This window comes from Sus scrofa, chromosome 18, assembly GCF_054392235.1.
Source record: "Sus scrofa isolate SSC_HxYL_T2T_F1_AM1 chromosome 18, Sscrofa_HxYL_maternal_Yorkshire_Landrace_v2.0, whole genome shotgun sequence".
In the NCBI taxonomy this organism is placed as follows: domain Eukaryota; kingdom Metazoa; phylum Chordata; class Mammalia; order Artiodactyla; family Suidae; genus Sus; species Sus scrofa.
Window position 1 is genome coordinate 16640127 of NC_139400.1, and position 24260 is coordinate 16664386.

At 43.0% G+C, this 24260-nt stretch overlaps 2 protein-coding genes and 1 long non-coding RNA gene across 9 annotated transcripts in view; 2 read left to right on the forward strand and 1 right to left on the reverse strand.

Moving 5' to 3' along the window:
• The window catches only part of LOC100302368 (trypsinogen), a 42929-nt gene extending 37652 nt beyond the window's left edge, over positions 1-5277 (forward strand). For 4 of the 7 annotated variants that reach the window (XM_085004758.1, XM_085004760.1, XM_085004759.1 and 1 more), the window contains 4 exons: positions 2073-2232; positions 3286-3539; positions 4323-4459; positions 4998-5277. In XM_085004758.1, the coding sequence (XP_084860884.1) occupies positions 2073-2232; positions 3286-3539; positions 4323-4459; positions 4998-5147 (701 nt within the window). In that variant the 3' untranslated portion in view covers positions 5148-5277. 7 annotated transcript variants of the gene reach the window in all.
• LOC146394894 (uncharacterized) overlaps positions 1-24260 on the reverse strand; it is a 47008-nt gene that overhangs the window by 5407 nt on the left and 17341 nt on the right. The window contains exon 2 of the long non-coding RNA XR_014833603.1: positions 3432-3550. This is a non-coding gene — a long non-coding RNA (uncharacterized LOC146394894). The remainder of the gene's footprint in view (positions 1-3431; positions 3551-24260) is intronic.
• On the forward strand, positions 13084-19825 carry LOC146394895 (putative inactive serine protease 58). The gene is made up of 5 exons (XM_085005242.1): positions 13084-13444; positions 14270-14426; positions 16007-16257; positions 19065-19201; positions 19557-19825. The coding sequence occupies exons 1-5, from the start codon at positions 13405-13407 to the stop codon at positions 19704-19706; spliced, it is 735 nt and encodes a 244-aa protein (XP_084861368.1). The 5' UTR covers positions 13084-13404; the 3' UTR covers positions 19707-19825.

The following is a 24260-nucleotide window of genomic DNA, read 5'->3' on the forward strand; positions in this document are numbered from 1 at the left end:
AACTAAGGAAATGCTGTTTTGATCTTTCTAAGAACCTGAAGTTAGGAGTTCCCATTGTGGCACAGAGGAAATGAATTCGACTAGGATCCATGAGGATGCAGGTTTGATACCTGGCCTCGCTCAGTGGGTTAAGGATCCAGCATTGCCATGAGCTGTGGTGTAGGTCACAGACTCCACTCAGATCTGGCATTGCTGTGACTGTTGTTCCGATTCGACCCCCAGCCTGGGAACTTCTATATGCCACAGGTGTGGCCCTAAAAAGCAAAAAGAAACAAAAAGCTGAAGTTAGCAGTTGGGACTAGTGACGAATCCTGTGCTCCTTGAAGAGGCTGTGAGCCTCAGAGCCTGAGTCTCCTCTGTACTAAAGGGCATCTTTACAGGGGTGGTAAGTGGCAAAAACACACTATTTATCACGAATAAAAGCTATGGGCTGGGTTTTACCACCTTTGCAAATGAAATCTCTCTGGTGTAAGATAACATGTCATGCTAGAAACATCATGAAAAAGAGAAATGACTATTTCTATTTTATAATGATAATTATACAACTTATACTTACTATACTATTTCTCCAAATTTGGTAGTTGTAAATTCCACAACCCTATGTTCATACCTGGAAATGCCTTTCCCCAAATCACTTAATGATACCTGAACAAAAGGGCCAATATAATAATATCTCAGATTTTTGGAGTCCTTAGAAAACCAGTAGTCCTAAATTCACAATGTTGAGTAAATTTAAAATGTTGGAAAGACAACTGGGATGACGGGAAGATTGGAGAGAGAAATGTATAAGTATCTTTTTCTTTTTTTTTTTCTTTTTGTCTTTTTAGGGCCACACCCATGGCATATGGAGGTTCCCAGGCTAGGGGTTGAATCAGAGCTATAGCTGCCAGCCTACACCACAGCCATAGCAATGCCGGATCCATAACCCACTGAGCAAGGCCAGGGATTGAACCCACAACCTCATGGTTCCTAGTCAGATTGTTTCTGCTACACCACAACGGGAACTCTGAAACTTATAATTTTCTATGAGAGTATTTAGTGAATATTTTACCCAAGAACCAAGAAGAGACTGGGGAAACAGAATTACAAAACTCCTGGAGTCCCCTTGTGGTGGGTTAAGGATCTGGCGTTGCCGTGAGCTGTGGTGTGGGTCACAGACACGGCTTGTATCTGGTTTGGCTGTGGCTTGGTGTAGGCTGGCAGCTATAGCTCCAATTAGACTCCTAGCCTGGGAATCTCCATATGCTGCAGGTGTGGCCCTAAGAAGCAAAAAAAAAAAAAAAAAAAACAGAAGAAGTACAAAACTCCTAATTTTTTTTTGACCAACCAGAACATTCTCAGGTGGCATCTAAAAGCTCCTTTTCTGCTACCTCATATGATATTTATCTTACACGGAATTCTACAAATATACATACAGGTGTTGAATTTATTGAACACTTAAATGTTTGCTAGGGTTGTCTATAAAGAGTCTTTTTATGTCCTCAGGCAGTGGCCTTCAAAGTGTTTATTATGAAAGGAGTCTCTGATATGTGTGTAAGGCACATATGTAAAAAAAAAATCAGTATATTTATAAATTTAAAGCATAAACTTAGATACTAGTTTAAATAGAGTATGAGTTAGAGGTATAGAACAATAAGATTTTTAAAATAATTATGTTAAAATCACCATTTCTTAATTATGTATGACAAGAAAACATGGCCTATTTTCTTTCCTGGTTAATTGAAAATCCTTGCTGTTGTGTAGAACTCCCTCAATAGGGAGTTCCCATCGTGGCTCAGCAGAAATGAATCTGACCAGTATCCATGAGGACACAGGTTCTATCCCTGGCCTCGCTCAATGGGTTAAGGATCCGGCATTGCCATGAGCTGTGGTGTAGGTCGAAGATGTAGCTCGGATCCTGCTTGGATCTGGCATTGCTGTGGCTGTGGTGCAGGCCAGCAGCTGTAGATCCAATTCAACCCCTAGCCTGGGAACCTCCATGTGCTACGGGTTCGGCCTTAAAAAGACCAAAAAAAAAAAAATCTTACAGAATAGATCTGTTCTACAGATAGTTCCCAACTTTTCTCTGGCAGTTGCTTTCCCCACGGATGATGATGACAAGATCGTCGGGGGTTACACCTGTGCAGCAAATTCCATTCCCTACCAGGTGTCCCTGAATTCTGGCTCCCACTTCTGTGGTGGGTCCCTCATCAACAGCCAGTGGGTGGTGTCTGCTGCTCACTGCTACAAGTCGTAAGTAACCAAAACTCACAGGTTCTCTGAAGTCACCCCTCCCCATCCCTGCCCAAGCCTAGGCAGGGTGAACTCCAGAGTTATGCTTGAGGATTGAGCATGCAGCTCCCAAGACCTCATTATTCCCCCCAGGCATTCTAGGCAGTGAGGGACTTTCACCCCCAGATATCTGATGTCCTCCCAAATGACGTCACAAAAGACAAGGGATGAAAAAGAGTGAGTGAGTGAATGTACCTTCAACTACTTTAAGAGCACTAATCCTTATAAATCAACCACAAAAACAATGGCCTGTGGAAGTACCAAAACAAAGGATATTTTGGAGTTCCTGTCGTGGCTCAGTGGTTAATGAATCCGACTAGGAACCATGAGGTTGTGGGTTCGATCCCTGGCCTTGCTCAGTGGGTTAAGGATCTGGCGTTGCCCTGAGCTGTGGTACAGGTTGCAGAAGTGGCTCGGATCCTGCATTGCTGTGGCTCTGGCATAGGCCAGCAGCTACAGCTCTAATTAGACCCCTAGCCTGGGAACTTCCATATGCCATGGGAGCAGCCCTAGAAAAGGCAAAAAAAAACCCAACAAAAACAAACAAATAAAAAAAACCCACAGGATATTTCCAGTACAACATAAAAATAAGTACAATTCATTCTGCTCCCTTAATACTCTGTCAGATCTGAGTCCTGTCATATCTGCCTACAATAACGGGTAATCCCAACCAGATGCATGGCCTCCAGTTCCCTTTGCACCTCCCACTGTTTGATTGGCATCATTTGGTCCCTATCCCTATGCTAACTAACCTAACAAGATGTGGGGTTGTGATACTGTCCTTGGAGTGACACCTACCTACAGCATCCTCTAACCTGCACCACACATGGTAGGACCACCTGAAATGCACAACGGCTTGTGTGTGTGTGTGTGTGTGTGTGTGTGTATGTGTGTATGTGCACGCACACACTCCTTAAAGGGGTGGTGCCTGTGCTTATGGTCATGACTGTGCTGCACTGGAAGGGGAAGTAGCTCAAGTTGGAGACTCAGAGAACTTTCAATCCTTGAATCCAGCCGAATCCAGGTGCGTCTGGGAGAACACAACATCGACGTCCTTGAGGGCAATGAGCAATTCATCAATGCCGCCAAGATCATCACCCACCCCAATTTCAATGGAAATACCTTAGATAACGACATCATGCTGATTAAACTGAGCTCACCTGCCACTCTCAACAGTCGAGTAGCAACTGTCTCACTGCCAAGATCTTGTGCAGCTGCTGGTACCGAGTGTCTCATCTCTGGCTGGGGCAACACCAAAAGCAGTGGCTGTAAGTTTCACCTGGAATAGAAGCACCAAGTCTGAGAAACCTAGGGGTGAAACATGTTCAGGGTCAGTTAGTCCTAACTGTCACTAGGTAAGTGGGGCTCTATGGAGTCTTAGACTATACTAACTGAAATGCAGAAGGTTTCTCTGCTTGACAACATGACAAAAATGTGCAACTATGGGCAGTTGCTATAGTGGCTCAGCAGAAACAAATCCAACTAGGAACCATGAGGTTGTGGGTTTGATCCCTGGCCTCACTCAGTGGGTTAAGGATCCAACGTTGCCATGAGCTGTGGTGTAGGTCACAGACAGGGCTTGGATCTTGCATTGCTATTGCTGTGGTGTAGACTGGCAGCTGTAGCTTGGATTTGACCCCTAGCCTGGGAACCTCCATATGCTACAGGCGCAGCCCTAAAAAGTGCACGTGCACACACACACACAAGGATGCAACTGAAGTGTAATCATTGCGATTTGAAGAGAATCAAAAACAATGTGTAAACAGAACAGAGGCTAGGGGTTTGGGACTTCGTGAGGTATAGCCCTGCTTGAGAAATCAAGTCTGTAGATTTGAGATCTGTGCTCACTAATGCTAGTGTCAGAGAGAAGAATTTGTTGATGAACACTGTCTGGAAGACCCTCCAGATAAAAGTTGTTTCTCCAACATAGGAGTTACTGGCAATCTGAGAGAAGGAATGAGAATGCTGGGAAGAAGGGGAGAGCTATTGAGAAAGAAATGCCCAGGATCCTGATAGCAGTCCTCTTCCATTTTTACTCTTGCACCCAACAGCCAGCTACCCTTCGCTCCTGCAATGCCTGAAGGCTCCCGTCCTAAGTGACAGTTCTTGCAAGAGTTCCTACCCAGGCCAGATCACCGGAAACATGATCTGTGTCGGCTTCCTGGAGGGTGGAAAGGATTCTTGCCAGGTTCGTTCCTTTGCACTCTTTCTCTCTCCACCTTAGCTCACATATCTCCACCACATTTCCCATTTCCTACAACACGAAAAATTGAAAAGCTGTCTCTGGGACTGATTAGGAGGGTGGGGGGGGGTAGATTTGGGATAAATGGTAAATTTTCTTTTCCCTGTAGTAATGGGTAGGGTTAAAAAGATAGAAGACTGTGCAAATAAGTCCATCTGGATGCCCTTCTAAGGAGGGATGTAGTAGAAGGAAACCTTAAATGGAGCAGGGTTAGCTGGGCAGCACTGCACTATCTAGTTCTCCCCTCTTCTTGGCCCTGTGGACCTGCACCTAAGGAAAGAGGGGAGCTGTAAAGAAGGAGGAGAAAGAATAGGGAACTAGTACGGAGACTGAGGGTTGCATTTCCAGGGAAAGAGAAGGGGTTCATGGAGGATCAGCCCCCTTGGAAGGTGGTCCCAGGATAAAGGATAAAAGGAACATCTTGGAGATTTTCTCCCATCTGGGCACAGCTGACAGTTCTAACCGGCTCTTCTTTCTTGCTCAGGGTGACTCTGGTGGCCCCGTGGTCTGCAATGGACAGCTCCAGGGTATTGTCTCTTGGGGCTATGGCTGCGCCCAGAAAAACAAGCCTGGGGTCTACACCAAGGTCTGCAACTATGTGAACTGGATTCAGCAGACCATCGCTGCCAACTAAAGAATTTCATTTCTTCATGACTCTTCCCTTTAGTCATCTTCACCTTCCTCCCATCCTGCGAACAGCATCTAAATAAAAACATTTTGACCTGTACCAGCATCTAAATAAAAACATTTTGAGCTGTACCCAAGAACTGGCCTTACTTGGTTCATGTAATTTCTCTTCAATCTGGCTGCTGAGAAGGGTAGACATAGAGTTGAACCCTTAGATGAAAATGGCATTTGAAAGGTTATTTAGTCATTCATTCAAACTGATACAAATATATCACTGGTCACCTCCTATATGCCAGACTCTGGGGACGTTGAGGCTATAAAGATGAATAAGGTTAGGGGTTACTGTTACCATCACATTTTTATACAGATGATACTAAAATAAAGAAAGTCAAAATCAGCTGCTCAACATCATTCAACGAGTTCACAGGGAAGCTGAGGTGAAGCCCCACTGGTCTGTATTCCCAGTGTTTTGCTACTGCTATGACCCCCATGCTCTTCCTTCGTCTCTCATCTACTTGAAGCTCTGGAGGCTACACCAGAGATAGTCTAGATGGGGAACATTGTAAAAATCACAGATTTCCTATTGAAGTTCCTTCAGAAACCAAATATAGAATTACTATATGATCCAGCAACCCCACTGCTGGGCATCTATCTGGAGAAAACCATAATTTGAAAAGATACATGCACCCTGATGTTCATTGCAGCACTATTTGCAGTAGCTAACACATGGAAGCAACCTAAATGTCCATCTGTGGAGGAATGGATGACAATGTACATAATACAATGGAATATTACTCAGCCATAAAAAGAAGGGAATAATGCCATTTGCAGTAACACGAATAGACCTAGAGATTATCATACTAAGTGAAGTAAGTCATAAAGAGAAGGACAAACATCATATATCACTTATGTGGAATATAATAAAAATGATACGAAAGGACTTATTTATAAAACGGAAACGAGTCACACATTTTGAAATCAAACTTACAATTAACAGAGGAAACCATGGGGGCAGGAGGGACAAATTAGGGAATGAGAATAACATACACACCACTGTATAACATAGATAATTAGTAAGGGCCTACTGCACAGCCCAGGGAAATCTATTCAGTAGTTTATAATAACCAATATGGGGGAAAAGAATGGTTACATGTATATGTTTATAAATGATTTACTTTAAAACATCGTAAGCCAACTATACTCCAGGAAAATTAAAACATTGTATCCCCAGTGTTTTGCTAATGCTATGAGCTCATGCTCTCCTTTCACGTCTCATCTACCTGAAACTCTGTAAGCCTAGACCAGAGAAAGCCTAAATGGACAAAGTTTTAAAAATCACAGAGCTGGGAGTTCTTGTCGTGGCGCAGCGGAAATGAATCCAATTAGGAACCATGAGGTTGCGGGTTTGATCCCTGGCCTTGCTCAGTGGGTTAAGGATGCAGCATTTCTGTGAGCTGTGGTGTAGGTCGCAGACGTGGCTCGGATCTGGTGTTGCTGTGGCTGTGGTGTAGGCCAGCCCCTGTAGCTCTGATTCGACCCCTAGCCTGGGAACTTCTATATGCCTCAGGTGCAGCCCTAAAAAAAAGACAAAAGATTAAAAAAAAAAAAAAAACGGAGTTCCCGTCGTGGCGCAGTGGTTAACGAATCCGACTAGGAACCATGAGGTTGCGGGTTCGGTCCCTGCCCTTGCTCAGTGGGTTAAGGATCCGGCGTTGCCGTGAGCTGTGGTGTAGGTTGCAGACACGGCTCGGATCCTGCGTTGCTGTGGCTCTGGCGTAGGCAGGTGGCTACAGCTCCGATTAGACCCCTTGCCTGGGAACCTCCATATGCCGCGGGAGCGGCCCAAGAAATAGCAGCAACAACAACAACAAAAGACAAAAAGACAAAAAAAAAAAACAACAAAACACAGAGCTTCTATATTCCAAGTTTTCACTTACCTCTATCCTTTCTTCTCCAAGTTCTTACTTGTTTCCATCTGGAATTTTATTGCTATAGCAAGCATTATTTCTGTGGGGAATTTGTGCCTATCTCCCATCACCTGCCCCCCCATCCCAGCCCAAAGTATGACTATTTTGAACTACATGCAAAAACGGGTACAGATGCAGATAGGTTTGCAGAAAATTGATCTAGTACCCTGAGGTTATAAAAACTTCGGCTATGGTGTTATTCTCTGTTCTCTTCAGAGCACAGAAAGCACAGACCACACTGCTCTAGTTCTTTTTTTTTTTTTTTTTTAGGGCCACGCTCACAGCATAAGAAGGTTCCCAGGCTAGGGGTTGAATTGGAGCTATAGCCACTGGCCTACGCCACAGCCACAGCCACACTAGATCCAAGCTCTGTCTGCAACCTACACCACAGCTCACGGCAACCCCAGATCCTTAACCCACTGAGCAAGGCCAGGGATTGAACCTGCATCCTCAAGGGTGCTAGTCAGAGTCATTTCCAGTAAGCCATGATGGGAACTCCTAAAATAATTTCTCATATAATCCATTTTTTAAATGTTACCTTAGATCTACCTTACCTAACCTTCTCAGGCTTCTCTACAGAAACAAATGAATTTAGAGATATCCCTGATCCTGCTGAAATGTTTTCTACCCCCAGCCATCACCAGCACCAATACACACGTACTCACCCAACAACTTAGGTAGAGGGAAGATTCAGAGACCAGACAAAATAAGTGAAATACATGAACGATGAGAGTTCAGGGCAGGCTCAAAGTCAAGTAGGAAAAGGGCTAGAAAATCATTTTTCTTGATGTTCTCCAACAGCCCCTTTTCAGCATGTCTTGCCATTTTCTATCTCTCATTCCATTTAAAATTTAACTCTTCACAATTTGTGAATGTGTATTAAAACGTGAAATCCATATGTGCCTTGGCCCAGCGACTTAATTTCTAGAACACTATCCTATTAAAATGTGCATATGAAAACAAAAACCAAAAAAAATGTATAAATGTGAGTGCATCATTTAGGAGTCACTCAGTTGCAAGGAACAGAATGGCCAACTCATACACTTGAGTGTATTTTACAATGCACTAGTGAAAACAATTTTTTAATGCACTAGTGGAAGCTTGGAAAGAGTGGGGACGTCAAGGAGGGTTTGATTCGGCAAAATTCAAAAATGCCATCAAAGACTCAATTCACTTCTGTCTTTGCCCTTTGCATCACTGTCAGCTTTATCCTAAGGATAAAGCCTTGTGATCAAGATACTTGTCCTTGCCTGTATCTGGGGAGAGAGAAAGTTTTTAACCCAGAAGCTCCTGTCAAACATCATACTGCGTCTCCTTAACTGAATTTGGTCACTTGCACATCCCTGAGACAATAATGGAAGGGGATTATGCTTTTGAACTTATAGTTAAGTTTCACAGCATATTACCAGAGCAAGGAGTAGACTTTTCATTTTGCAATAAATATAGCCTACTTGGTATATGTTTGGTTAACGGAGTAATTCTAAGATTAGTTATCAAGAGAAGGAGGAGATAAGCAAGGAGATCCGGCTGTAGAGGACTGGGAATTACATCTAGTCATGTATGATGGAGCATGATGGAGGATAATGTGAGAAAAAGAATGCATACATAGGAGTTCCTGTTGTGGCACAGCGGAAACGAATCTGACTAGGAACCATGAGGTTGCGGGTTCGATCTCTGGCCTCCCTCAGTGGGTTAAGGATCCCGCATTGCCGTGAGCTGTGGTGTAGGTCACAGACATGATTCGGATCCTGCATTGCTGTGGCTGTGGTGTAGGCTGGCGGCTACAGCTCCGATTCAACCCCTAGTCTGGGCACCTCCATATGCTGCAAGAGCAGCCCTAAAAAGAACAACAACAACAAAAAAGAATGCATATATATGTGTGTGACTGGGTCACTTTGCTGTACAGTAGAAAAATGACAGAACGCTGTAAACCAGCTATAATGGAAAAAATAAAAATCATTTAAAAGAATTAAAAAAAAAGAGAGAGAGACAGAAGGAGGAGTGGATGTTAAAGAGGCAGCAGAACTTTCACCAATCAAGGATGCTTGCTGGTGTATTGTCTACACAACACTGCTAATTCAGAAATAACTCAAATATTCCTTAATAGAGGGTTGACTGAACACACCTGCTATGTCATACAGGGGAGACAATGTCACAATGCTCTTCATTCATCCAAATGCTTATTCACTGAAGGCCTATTACAAACCCGACAGTGTTTTATGCACTAACAATACAGCAGGGAAGAAAACAGTTAAAACCCTGCCTTCCTGGTGTATTCATACTGATTGGGTTAAAAGAAAACAAATAGAGACTGCAGAATATAAAGCTAATGGATGTAAATGCTGTAGGAAAAGCAAAATGGATCAAGGAATGGATGACTGGAAACTACCTGCTTCCAAATTATCATCAAAGAACAACTTCCAAAGACCTATGAAAGCACACTGCAAATGAAAATAGAAACTCACTTAGTAGAGTCAGAAGAGACATTTCTCACCAAAATTTGCCTCCTACAAAGAAATACCTAACTCATGATTCAATAAAATCCAAGGAGACATGGCGCTTCAGAGCAGAAATAAAGTGTAAATCTGAGAATATGTAAAATGTTTTTTTTTTTTTTTGCTTTCTATGTCTCATTACAGTAACATAAATTTAATTTACTTATTACTTTCTAAACTGTTAACTTCATGGTTATGACCTTTGACGGCTATGTAAAATAAAGCAATATTTGCCCTTGGACGTTTAGCTACATGTGTGAATGTTATTTTCTTTTTCTTCTTTTTTTTTTTTTTGTTATTTGTCTTTTTAGGACCACAAATGCAGCATATGAAGGTTCCCAGGCTTGGGGTCTAATCTGAGCTGTAGCCACGGGCCTACGCCAGAGCCACAGCAACACCAGATCCGAGCCACATCTACGACCTACATACACCACAGCTCACAGCAATGCTGCATCCTTAATCCACTGAGCAAGGCCAGGGATCGAACCCACAACCTCATGGTTCCTAGTCAGATTCGTTTCCGCTGCACCATGATGGGAACTCCTTTTTTGTGTGTGTGAATATTAGATATATAAACTGGATAAAAGTAACTTTACTTCAAATTGATACACTCCACAAGCTGTTGTTAGTTTTCCCATCAACAAGCAAAGACTGTAAAGAAGGTATGCTCGAGATGAATTTACCTGAGAAAATTGGCATAAGACAAATAGAAGCCTCTTTTTCCTAGAAATCTTATTTAATTCATTATTTATTCACTCTTCTAATCCTTCATCTTTTATGGCAAGTAACTTTAGTATTATCAAATTTTAAAAGACTTAAAAAAATGAAGTATGATTACCTTAGTATGATTTTAATATTACTTTTTCTAATTTTTATTTTTTTATTTTTATTATTTATTTACTTTTTTGTCTTTTTAGGGCTGAACCTGAGGCATATGGAGATTCCCAAGCTAGACATTGCATCAGAGCTGTAGCCACTGGCCTACACCACAGCCACAGCCACAACCAAGCCATGACGGGCACTCCTTAATGTTACTTTTAAAAGTCAAGCAAGGGAGTTCCCATCGTGGCACAGTGGTTAATGAATCTGACTGGGAACCATGAGGTTGCGAGTTCGATCCCTGGCCTTGCTCAGTGGGTTAAGGATGCAGCGTTGCCATGAGCTGTGGGTAGGTTGCAGACACGGCTTGGATCCCGCGTTGCTGTGGCTGTGGCAAAGGCCGGTGGCGACAGCTCCAATTAGACCTCTAGCCTGGGAACCTCCCTATGCCACAGGAAACAGCCCTAGAAAAGCCAAAAAGACCAAAAAAAAAAAAAAAAAAAAGTCAAGCAAGAATGTTGGTCTTGTTGAAAGTACACACATGCAGAAGTCTTCTTTGTTTACTCTTAAAAATATTCATTTATTGAGTAGCTCAGTCTAATCACTTTTTATTTACACCCCATCTAAGCTATGGAAACTCCCTAAACATACTCTTACTATGTGATCCAGCCATCACATTCCCTGATATTTACTCGAGGAGTTGAAAATGTATCCCCACACAAAAACCTGCATGAGGATGTCCATAGGAGTTTTATTTATAACTGCCAAAACTTTGAAGCCATCAGGATGTCCTTCCACAGACGTGTAGATAAATAAACTGTGGTACAGCCAAACAATGGAATGTTGTTCAGCACTAAAAAGAAATGAGCTATCAAATGATGAAAAGACATGGAAGGAACTTAAATAATTATTACCAAGTAGAAGAAGCCAACCTGAAAAGGCTCCATCTTGTATGATTCCAACTGGATGACATTCTTGGAAAAGATAAAACTGTAAAGGCACTTTAGGCATAGAAAGTTTTATCAAAGTATTTTTGTTTTAAGATATATAAGAATACTGTCCCCTGTGCTATACAGTAGGACCTTGTTATTTATATTAGTTTGCATCTGCTAATCCCAACCCCCCATCACACTTTTAATAGTTAATCCTCACAACTACTGTATAAAGTAGGTACTAATATTCTCATTTTATAGATTTGAATACTGAGACTTAAAGAGGTTAAATATTTTTCTCAAGACAAGACATCTAGAAAACCCTGGAGCCAGGACTTGAACCGCAGGAGCTTGACTTGTGAGTTTCTGCTCTTCACTGTTATTAATAAGCATGGAACCGTTACAGTGATTTAAGGACTTAACAAGGAGATGCGGGAATAAAGACAAAAAGATGTTCCCAGATGCCTGGAAAATACGGGGGTCCTAAGATATAGTTATTTTATTTTGTGGGCATTTATGTAGCATTTACTATTTACCAGTAGAACTAACAGTTCTAAGCACTTTATAAATAGAAAATCTGAGCAGACAAATCATTAGTAAAGAGACTGAGTCGGTCATCCAAAACCTCTCAACCCAGAAAACCCGAGGACAAGACAGTTTCACTGGTGGACTCTACCAAAGAATGAACACCAACCCTTCTTCTCAAACTCCTCCAAAAATTGAAGAACACTTCCAAACTCATTTTACAAGGCCAGCATTACCTTGATACCAAAGGCAGAGAAGGGCACTGCAAGAAAACTAGAGACCGCTGCCCATGATTGTACCCACTATTTGTGATGTATCTCTGGGGGACAGTCAGATATAACCATGCAAGGTAATTTATGAAAATAAAAAAGGAGTGGGTGCATTGGGAAGAGTAATAAGTGTCAAAGATGAAAACAGGTAGGGAGATTTATTTCACTCAGATTATTGCAGCAAGAAGAACATCCCAGAGGTGAAGATCAGAGTGTCTCCCCAGGATGGTAGGAAGTCCTTTGTAGGAAGAAATAGACAAGTTACAGGCAGGGAGATTAACAGTTGAGGTTTCTTTGCAATTGGGGGATTCTCAGTTAGCTGAGCAGGAAGCATTTATGTTTGGGTATAGCTAGTTTCAGAGGGAAAACATTCTAAGCTCAGCTAATCATGGATGAGAGTAAGAACAGGTAGCTGGAGGATCTGAATTTGGCCGTGTCAGTGGGTTCAGGCAAAAGGAGTCCTCCAGAGTCTTACAGGAGTCATGAGAAAGAGAGAATAGAGTCTCTTCTAACCACATAGGGAAGGTCATGCTTTGTGGCAAGCTATGTCTCAGTATACACAATTCCCAGGAACTTTTCACCCACCACTGTTTTCTGGGAACCTGGGGCTCAGGTGAAGTTCAACACATCAGAGGAAATCTGGAGGCTCAGTTCCGAGTCCTGACTTTGCCTTGAACTTCCATGAGGACCACAGCATCCTCATCACTAACATGAGGAGGGGAGGGTGGTTCATTAAACTTCCATGAGGACCACAGCATCCTCATCACTAACATGAGGAAGGGAGGGTGGTTCATGAAACTGATTGTACACCCCAATGTTTGAGGCATTTCTGAGAGTGGCAGGGGTGCTCTTGGGGAAAAGAAAGATGGCACATGAGGGCATGGAGAGGGTTCACAGTCACAAAGGGAGGAGGAGACCACGAAGAAAGACTATGTCATAGAGGGGAGAATGTCAGCGGGTACATCATGACTCCTGACATTTTTAGGATCAGAGAGGAGGCACCGGAGGCTGGACTAAAGGCTGCCCCTTCCTCGTTCACCCACATCAGAGAAAGCTCCCAGCTAGGCCTTAAATAACTGGGTTTTGATCAAGGCTAGTTTGAAGACTGCTGCAAAAGCCTTGTTTCTCCCCTACCTGCACCCCCTCCCAGTTAATATTTCTCCCCCAGCTGTTCCTGCCAAGGATACCTGGACTAAAGACTGAGAGAGCTGACAGCTTGATCTGACTTGTCTGCTCCTGGAAAGATCCCAGCCTGCCATGAAGTGCTGTCTTATCTTTGCACTCCTGAGTGTACCTGGTGGGTCTGGGGTCTTGCTGCTGTTTACGAGAGATGGAGGGGGAGCACGCGGGAGGGTCAGAAAGGGAAATAGCTAGCCACAGCTGAAGAGAGAGGAGGCAGTGGGCATTTCCTTCAATTAACTGTTGATGGAATCAAAAGGGAACACTTCTTGATGCCCAGCTCACCCCATCAGCACTCTAAGCCTCTTCATGGCCTGTGAGCATGTTTGGCTATATCATTATAACTGCCCTGTATTCTCCTGGGACTCTTTGAGTGTGTGATTTCCTAGATGGTCCCTTCTCCTGAACAGACACCAGAAAAGTTTACCTTCCCTTTCTCTGGCTAGATGGACTCTGGGCAGTGAGTGCAGGAAAGGAAGGGGGCTGAGTTGGGGGCCCTGAGAGTCTCCTGACCCTACCCCAAGTTCTGTCATTCCTTTCACCTCCCAATCAGGTAGTACTTCATTTTTCACTTTCACTCCTGGCCCAAGTTAATTCAGAATAATGTTTTTAAAATAATAAACTATATATTTTTTTCAACTTTAGATTACACAGCACTGCCAATCCGATTTTCTGATCAGCCTCTGATAAGTCTTTGCATTAGCCTTCCGGAAATTTACTTCTATATCAGTGTCAGAGGTTTACTTCTACATGGGTCAGTTTTCTTAAGGTGTAGAGCTTGGGTAACATTCATGATTCCCCTTTGATTTAAAAAAAATAGTGAAAATAATTGGAAGATCTTGACATTATCTTTGAAAACCCTAGGGTGGGGAACACTACCCTAGTTAACTCTCAACCTCTCGCTCTGTCTCTCTTTCCACCTGTGACGGCAACAAATCGTTAGGAATCATCCTGGTTGAAAATTCTAATGCTGACAAGTTGAACTTAGCAGAAGATTTTACTCTTCCTTACATGGTCTATCTGCAGTCCTTCCCAGAGCCCTGTGTGGGGTGTCTCATTCATCCTGAGTGGGTACTGACCGCTGCTCACTGCCCCTTACCGTGAGTATCCCTTTGCCCTTGAGACCCAGGAGGGATCCAGTTAAACATAAGCAGGTCTAGTGAGGCATCCCCATAAATTCTAAAGCATCCTAGGGAATTAGAAGACCTACGAAGAGAGAGGGTTTTATTCCCCAGGGAGAAAATGAGACACATTGAGGCGGTGTAGGAGGAGATGAAGAGGAAGGTGTCGGAAAACTCGTGGAGGGTAAATAGCATTCATTCATTCAACATATTTACTGAACATTTACTCTATTCCAGGGACTACCTAATGTACTAAAAAAGGGAACAAGTCGGAAAGTAGTTTTTCCCCATGTTGCGGCAGAGGCAGTAAGCCAAAACAAGCAACTAGGCACAGGAGTTCCCATGGTGGCGCAACGGAAACGAATTGGACTGGTATCCATGAGGCTGCGGGTTTGAACCTTGGCCTCATTGCCATGAGCTGTGGTGTAGGTCGCAGATGTGGCTCAGATCCCAGGTTGCTGTGGCTGTGGTGTAGGCAGGTGGCTACAGCTCCAAATCGACCCCTAGCCTGGGAACTTCCATACGCTGCTGGTGCGGCCCTAAAAAAATACACCAAAAAACAGAACGCACACAGACACACAAAACCTAACATAAAAAAGTGACATGGTGTAACATACAGGAATAAAATAAGACATCTACTTTAGTTAGGGTGATCACGTCAGGCCTGTTGGAAGAGATGAGGCCAACAGGAAGAGGAGAAGGAAACCAAGTGAAATAAAAATAACGGAGTATTTGGCAAACTGAGAGACCAGTGCTGAGTGAGTGTGACAAGAAGGCGGTGGCGGGGGGAGGTTCACAGGTTCTCAGCTCTCTGGTTGTTCATGACAGTTTCCTCAGACACAAATTTAAGGCTTTCTCTGTGTGTTCTGAGAAACACAAAGGCAATAAAGACTGTTCATCGCCTCCAAGAACTGGAGCTGGAAAACTGAATGTTCTCTTGGGCAGACCTAACGCATGAAGGGTTGTCAGTGGTGCTTGTGTCTGTCACATGACCGGACTCCTGGCAGTGGAAGTGGGTGGGTTTTAATTTGCCCAGGAAATACAACGAAGCTGGTAAATGGGAGACCTGGTAGACTACGAAGCGTCTTATGTGTAGGCATAGTACAATGATACACAGTGTAGGCATGGTACAATGACACAGGTCTGAGAAGAGTTGGGAGGGCCAAGGGAATATCTGGAAAAAAAAAAAAAAAAGGTACAATATACTTGTTCAAGAGTTGCTTGAAACAGTGCTATGCAAAGAGTTCTGAAAAAAATGGATCGCGGTGCCATCTCTATTACCTACTCATTCAGATGGTTCAGATCATCATCACAATGAGATTGTAGTGAGTTCTAGGGGGCAGATACCCTGTCAGACTTTATATACATCAACTCAATACAACAATCCTGTAAACTAGTGTTATCACTATTCTGCAGACCAAGGCAGGCTACTTCAGGTCTCAGGTCAAAGAGAGAAAATGAACACGACTGAATGACTGGAGAGGGTCATCTCTGGTAGTTCTTGCACCCCTGACATTCTGTGACCTTGCTCCATTCCGTCTCCCTATCCTCTTCCACAGCGTTAAAATCCGACTGGGAGTTTATCAACCCAACATCGAAAATAAGAGAGAGCAGATACGGAATTACTCACTGACTGTGCCCTACCCTGAATTCGACGCGTACTCTCTGAACAATGACCTGATGATGATAAAACTGTCTAAGGCTGCCGGACTCAATAGCTACGTGGGAACCATAGCCATAGCTTTGGAACCCTTATCCTTTAACGATTCCTGCTTTATCCCAACCTGGACCTGGAGTAAATATAAAAACCGTAAGTGTTTTGTTTTGTTTTTGTATGTTCTTCAGCCTGAAGTTTTGGAGCTGGGGGAACTGCGGGGGGGATATACTTGAAAGAAGTAGCCACCATGAGAGGCTGCCCTTGACCCTGCAGGGATTACTGCCAGGGCCTTATATTCCCATTATGCTCTCTTTCCGTATTATCAAAGGATGCTGAAACCACCACTCAGTATCTGCAATGAAGTGATTAAAGCTAAATTTTTTGCTTATTATCATATAGAAGAGCAATGTTGAGTAGACATCGTCACAGCAGAGCGCTGGGCTTATAGGGGTTTGTGGCAAGTTTCCTCTTCAGGGTTGGGAGGACTTTCAGAGGCTTAAGAGAGCTGACATCATCTGTAGGGGCGTGGTAACCTGGGTGAGATTGTTTTTAATTGGTTGGTACTCAGCACGTTTATTGGAGGGGAGTCTGATTGGCTGACTTTAAAAAGTGAAATTTATTGATTGGCTAGTTAAAGCCTATTCACTGAGGCAAATTGTCATGGATATTCATCAAGTTTAAATCCTGCTCTGGTGGCTAGGGAACAGTCCATATGTTCTATACAACTAAACAAAAGGGGAATTTAAAAAAAATCAATCTGTTTTGTATAAAATAAAAATAAAAAGTGGGAACTTTTGTATTCTCAGTATTTGGCTACTTCATTTTTAATTTAGAAGCAATATTCCAGGGAACCTTCATGAACATATTTTCGGAAGAAATGCAAGCTTTATGTTTGTATCCTTGACTTTATAAGTCTTATTCAAAGTAACTGCATCATATTTTACACAAGTAATTTTTTACACATCATTTGAAAACAAAAGAAAACTACATAAAAATTTTATCACATTGGCTCTGCATGTCAGAATTACTGAAAACCTATTCCATAAGCTCTCTGGTGCAAAGCTCCCAGTATTTATTAAGAATTCATTACTTCTTCAGTAAAAACAAAAACAAAACAAATGAATTTATTATTCCAGGTCACTGGGTTACTTTCACTATGTCTACCTCTTTTCATGATCATTATTAATTCTATGTATTTCAACTCACTTTCCATCAAAACTTAAGACTGAGCACAACTCTTCTCTTTCCTTTCTGACCTGACACATTCTGGACTAATCTAATCTAAGATGTTAGATTGGCTGTATCTCAGAAAAATATCCTGCTGTATAAGCAACACTGGGCTTAGCTTGAGCAATTTCTGGTCAATTTTTTGTTTCCTTCCTCCTTTCTACTCCCTACCAGAGGTGAAAATTAGGAGTTCCCATCAAGGCTTTGCAGAAACAAATCTGACTGGCATCCATGAGGATGCAGGTTTGATCCCTGGCCTTTCTCACTGGGTTAAAGGATCCGGCATTGCTGTGGCTATGGTGTAGGCCAGAAGCTACAGCTCCGATTTGACTCCTAGCCTGGAACCTCCATATGCTGCAGGTGCAGCCCTAAAACAAAACAAAACAAAACAAAAAAAACTATGTAATACCTTGGTTAGATTCCTTGCATCCTGAGTTAACAGTATAGTAACAATTGCTATGAGTGAGATGACCACTTTTACTCAGGAGAAATATGTATATTGATACACATATATGTACATACACTTAAAAATAACCCATTATAAATAACCTCACTAAAATGTAGTTTTAGATACATTAAAAAGAATTTTCTGGAGTTCCTGTCGTGGCGCAGTGGTTAACGAATCCGACTAGGAACCATGAGGTTGCGGGTTCGGTCCCTGCCCTTGCTCAGTGGGTTAACGATCCGGCGTTGCCATGAGCTGTGGTGTAGGTTGCAGACGCGGCTCGGATCCCGCGTTGCTGTGGCTCTGGTGTAGGCCAGGGGCTACAGCTCCGATTTGACCCCTAGCCTGGGATCCTCCATATGCCGCGGGAACGGCCCAAAGAAATAGCAAAAAGACAAAAAAAAAAAAAAAAGAATTTTCTCCCTTTATGATTAAATGTAAAGGCGATGAAGCAGGTGCCAAAACAGAAGCTTCTTGGGGACAATGGTTTTGTCTATCTCTTCTCATGATCAGTCATAATTTCCTTGTGGGTTTTAAAAGCTTTCTAAAGTTATGCACAGTACAGATGCAAATGATTACATTTTGAATGGATAAGCAATAAGACCCCACTGTACAGCACAGGGAACTATATCCAATCTCTTGGGATAGAACATAATGGAAGATAATATATGAGAAAGAATGTATATATAGGTATGGCTGGGTCACTTTGCTGTATAGCAGGAATTGACACAACATTGTAAATCAGCTATTCTTCAAAAAAATAAAGGATAAAAGAATACACTAAGAAAAGTTATGCATAGTAGAAGTATAGATCTGATGATGGTTGATGTAAGGTGCACTTTTTTTTTTTTTTTTTTTTTTTGTCTTTTTAGGGCTGCACATGCGGCATATGGAGGTTCCCAGGTTAGGGGTCGAATCGGATCTGTAGCCACTGGCCTACACCACTGCCACAACAATGCCAGATCCGAGCCACACCTGTGACCTACACCACAGCTCAGGGCAACGCTGAATCCTTAACCCACTGAGTGAGGCCAGGGATCGAACCTGCGTCCTCATGGATGCTAGTCAGCTTCATTTCTGCTGAGCCACAACAGGAACTCCTTATGTAAGGCACATTTCATACTCCGACTCCACTGCTGACACAGATACTGAACAAGGAACTCTAAGTAGGATGGAGTGTCTGATACCCGCCGTAAATATGATTCCCCTAATTCGCAAAATAGAGGCTGATCACAAGAGCATGTGTGATAAGGAGAGTAACCCTGGACATCAACTCTCTTTCCCACAGTTACTGACCCTGACATCCTGACTTGGATAAACCAGTATAAGCTTCCCTTTGATGACTGCCAGAATATGCAAGACGAAAGAATGGCAATAAACATCATGTGTGTGGGACGGCCTCTAAAGACACTAGCTGAAAATAAGGTATCTTTCCTCTTCCCAGACCTGAGGAGGAGAGGTGTCCATGGAAATCAAATGGTACCATCTCAAAGGCCTAGACTCTTCTCAGTCTCTGAATTTGTCACCCATCCCCTCCTTTTAGGGTGGGAGCGTTTCTGGGGAGAACCATTTGTCTTTTCCCCTTCTACTTGCACTCAGTTTGGGGCCAATTCAAACCAAGAGCGGTGAGACCTGGGTGTGAAGAGAGGTTGTTACCTCTCAAGAAAAATGATTCCAATTTGTTGGCACTTCTGCTACTACCACGGGCCACTTTCTTGGGATCCATTCTTATTCCATGAGGACAAAGCAATACTGACCTACTGTTCCCTCTCTCTGCCAGGAAGTTTCAGCAGCTCCTGCCATCTGCGATGGGAGGGTGCATGGAATCTTGTCCTGGGCAAAAGGAAGTGTCACTTTAGGAAGTGAGGGATTCTTCACAGAAGTTAATCCTTATGCAAGATGGATCATGAAAATCATTGAGACCTACTAAGGCTCCTCTGTCCCTCCACCGCCCAGTGTATTTCTTCATGATTTCGTTACTGGATCCACAACTCTCTTCATCTTTATTGTCTTGAACAGAATCCATTAAAAAAAAAAAGACACTAAAAATCTCTGCTGTAGGAGTTCCTGTTGTGATGCAGCCGAAACAAATCTGACTAGGAACCATGAGGTTGCAGGTTCGATCCCTGGCCTCACTCAGAGGGTTAAGGATCCAGAATTGCCGTAAGCTATGGTGTAGGTCACAGGTGCAGCTTGGATCCCGTGTTTCTGTGGCTGTGGTATAGCCCAGTGCCTATAGCTCCAATTTGACCCCTCACCTGGGAACCTCCAAATGCTACGGGCGCAACCCCAAAAAGCAAACAAACAAAAAAACAAGAAAGAAAACAACTTCTGCTGTGAACCCTGATTTCTTTATTATATAAACTGTAAACATGATAGGAAATTAAGCAACAGCCCCACCATTTGCCCACTCAAAAGTTATTGGAATATCGGCTATTTGGTAGATACTGCCTGACTCAGGCTTTGCCATCAATTAGCTAATTAGAGTGCCTTGTGACAACTAATACAATGGAGATGAGCAATAAGCTCCATGAGAGAATAGAGGAAAATATTAGAGTGTCAGAATCGTGGGAGGTATTGCCCAAGAGGCAGAGAAATCAGGGGAGAATATTGTAAGGCAGAGTTAAGTAAAAATCAGAAAAGCATAAAAAATCCAGCGGGTTCTGGAAAATATGTGTAAGTAAATAATGCTGGGGGGTAGAAAATAAATTTTTGGCAGAGGAGAGAGAATGTGATAAAAGTATTATTTATGGTAGATGAGTACATTTTAGACAGCGAAGGGTCTGAAACTGTTTGGTAAAAGAATTTAGATTTTTATCTTTTAGGCATCAGAGGGGGTGGCATTAAAGCCTCGAAGATAAGTAGAGCATCATTAAATTTCTGAACGGGAAATAAAAGGAAGCTGAGTCTATATCATTTAGACATACTGACTCTGAGTGGAAACAAGGGGAACAGTCAGAGCTAATGTGGGATTTTGGGGGGGTTCTTGCCTTTTTGTTTTTTTAGGGCCGCACCCATGGCATATGGAGGTTCCCAGGCTAGGGGTCAAATCGGAGCTACAGCTGCTGGCCTACACCGCAGCCACAGCAACACAGGATCCAAGCCCCCTCTGCAACCCACACCACAGCCCCCGGCAACACCTGATCCTCCACCCACTGAGTGAGGCCAGGGATCGAACCTGCAACTTCATGGTTCTTAGTCAGATTCATTTCTGCGGCACCACGACAGGAACTCCCAACACGGGAATTTTTGGTTTGCACCGTGGGTAGATGGTGGTTCTAAATGGTGATATAAAAAAGAACCAGTATTTTCCTGTGCAACAGATCAAGAGCATGGATGTTTCAGGAGAGATGGGACATATTATATTTGAGATCCTTGAAGGACCTGATCTATTCGAGCAGACAGCTGGAGACATGCAACTCTCAGGTGATGTCTGGAGAATAACAAATGGGACTTCTGGGAGTTCACGTCATGGTGCAGCGGAAACAAATCCGACTAGGAACCATGAGGTTGCAGGTTCGATCCCTGCCCTTGCTCAGTGGGTTAAGGATCCAGCATTGCCATGAGCTGTTGTGTAGGCCGCAGAGATGGCTCGGATCCCACATTGCTGTGGCTGTGGTATAGGCTAGCAGCAACAGCTCCGTTTAGACCCCTAGTCTGGGAACCTCCATATGCCTCGGGTGTGGTCCTAAAGAAAGGATGAAAGGCAAAAAATAAAAAAATAAATAAAAATGAATAAATGGGACTTCTGTGTTTACCTAGGTGCAGACTTTGTAGAGGTCTGTGCTATTGGGAAGAGCCTTGATGGACGTATAGTGCTTCTCTCACATTGGCATATACTGAGACGTACAGCATCCCAAACCCATTGACTAGGAGACCTAAAAATTCAGAACTGAAAGCATGCCAGGTGACCCAATAGTAGGGGCTCAAAGTCATATAGGAGAGGCTACAGGGTTGCACGTAGGAGAGGGGCAGTGTGACATAGGGTGATCTGTTAAAAAGGGAGAGAGGAAGAGAGACAGCCAGTGAGGTGAGCAGACAGAATCATGCCACAGGAGAAAAAGACTCTGCAAAGAACGAAGAGGACTGGAATTCCACCCCAGGAAGGAGGTGGGCTGGTTCCTGGATATTGAAGGACTCTGGGTGTGGATGCTATTTCTCTCCTACCAAGGCAAAGCAAAGCGAACAAAATAAAACAGTAACAACAAAAAGAGCTGGGTTATGACTAAGAGCACGGCCTAGCCTGGTACATACAGAAAAACCATCCCTAAAATTTGGACACTAATCCCATTTAATTCAGCCAGGCTTCTTCTTCATGTACTCTTTGGCCCAGCCACACCTCTGCCTGTCTTCTCCAGTGGGCTTGTTCCTAGTTACTCTCTGCGTCTTGTCTCTAATTAACTGACCAGTGCTCCCTGCTCCCTTTACTGAATCACATTTATGTTTGTCCCAGCATTTAAAAAAAATGCTCATGGGATCACTTCTTGTAACTCTAATTGAAATAGAATTGATTCACAGCATTGTGTTAGTTTCAGGTGCACAGCAAAGTGATTCTGTTAACTTTGTGTAACTCTTAAATTACGTCTTCAATCCTTACTGACCATCCTCTACTTTCCAAGTTAGTCATCTATATCATTCTCCATAATGGCCATTTCAAATATTTTCCTGAACACGATGGAGGATAATGTAAAAAAAAAAAAAAAGTATGTATATAAATGTATAACTGGGTCACTTTGCTGTACAGAAGAAACCGGCAGAACATTGTAAATCAACTATAATCAAAAAATTTTAAAACATATTCCCCTTTCTTCCTCCACCTTCCAGGGCTCACCTTCAGCAGATGACCTCTGGTGTGGGAGCCGAGACTGAAACCATCAGAAGATACCTCATTTCACTTACCACCCAAGCGGACAACATAATGAGTTATTCTCTTATTCATTTTTTCACATCCTTCCTGGAAACGAAGCCTTATTATGGACAGCTTCTCTCTCCACTTGGGATGTGGATTTCTTTTCCTCTGACTTCCTCATGGACTTGCTTTACTAATTATCTCCATTTGTCTGTAGTTTTCAACCTTCCTATCCTATCCCCTTCCCTTCTGGAAACTACTCATTTACTCTCTGTGCCTATGGGTCTGTTTTCATTTTCTTTATTTTGTTCTTTAGACTCCACATATAAGTGAGACCATGCTATTTTTCTGAGTTATTACTCCACTTAGCATGATACCCTCTAGATCTATCCATGTTGTCACAAATGGCAAGATTTCACTTTTTATGGCTGAGTAATACTCTGTAGTGTCACTCTTTCTATGTATACATATATATGTGTGTGTATATATATATTTGCCTATGTAAATGATGTATTTGCCCTCTGATGGACAATTAGATTACGTCATCTTGCTATTATAATTTATGCTGCCACGAACACTGGAGTGCACTTTTTTTTTTTTCTTTTTTTGGCTTTTTAGGGCTGCACCTGCAGCATATAGAGGTTTCCAGGCTAGGGGTCAAATCAGAGCTACAGCTGCTGGCCTGCACCACAGGTCATAGCAATGTGGGATCCAAGACAAGTTTGCAATCTACATCACAGCTCATGGCAATGCCAAAACCCCAACCCACTGAGCGAGGCCAGGGATCCAACTCTCAATTTCATGCATACTAGTCAGATTCGTTTCCACTGCGCCACAACGAGAACTCCCAGAAACTGGTTCTTTGTGCTTTTATGCAGGGGAAAAGCGACAGGAGAAAACAGTGCGAGGCTGTTCCACAAGCCAGAAAAGGACCTCTCACCAGAAACTAAATGTGTTGGCACCTTGACCATGAATGTGAACCACCAGAACTATGAGAAACTAAATATCTATTTTTTTTAAGCCATCCAGTCTACTATTTTATTATAGCAGCTTGAGCAGACTAATGCATTGGGTAAGCTCTGTTCAGATCTTGGGCCCACTTTTTTTTTTTGGTTGTTTTGCCATTTCTTGGGCCGTTCCTGTGGCATATGGAGGTTCCCAGGCTAGGGGTCCAATCGGAGCTGTAGCCACCAGCCTACGCCAGAGCCAGAGCAACGCAGGATCAAGCCACGTCTGCAATCTACACCACAGCTCACGGCAATGCCGGATCCTTAGCCCACCAAGCAAGGCCAGGGATCGAACCCAAAACCTCATGGTTCCTAGTCGGATTCATTAACCACTGCACCACGATGGGAACTCCCTTGGGCCCAATTTTTAATTTTAATTTTTAATTGGGTTGTTTTCTTATTGTTGAGTTTTAAGATTCCTTTATACCTTTTGGAAACAACGCATTTAACAGGTATATCTTTTGCAAATATTTTCTCTTGGGCCATGGTGTACCTAGATTTTTAGCACTGTTTTGTAATTGCCTGTTTAGGTACCTATTCTTCTCCCTAGTCTATAAGCTCTTAGAAGTCAGTCAGTGTCTTTGCATTGGGTATCCTCTCCAGCGAGCACAGAGTTTAGCACAAGTCA

Bases quoted from the DNA above. Each gene is read 5' to 3' on its own strand.
- LOC146394895 (XM_085005242.1), top strand. From the start codon at position 13,405: ATGAAGTGCTGTCTTATCTTTGCACTCCTGAGTGTACCTG. The intron at 14,427-16,006 runs GTGAGTATCCCT...CCTCTTCCACAG, and splicing joins GCTGCTCACTGCCCCTTACC to CGTTAAAATCCGACTGGGAG. The intron at 19,202-19,556 runs GTATCTTTCCTC...TCTCTCTGCCAG, and splicing joins AGACACTAGCTGAAAATAAG to GAAGTTTCAGCAGCTCCTGC.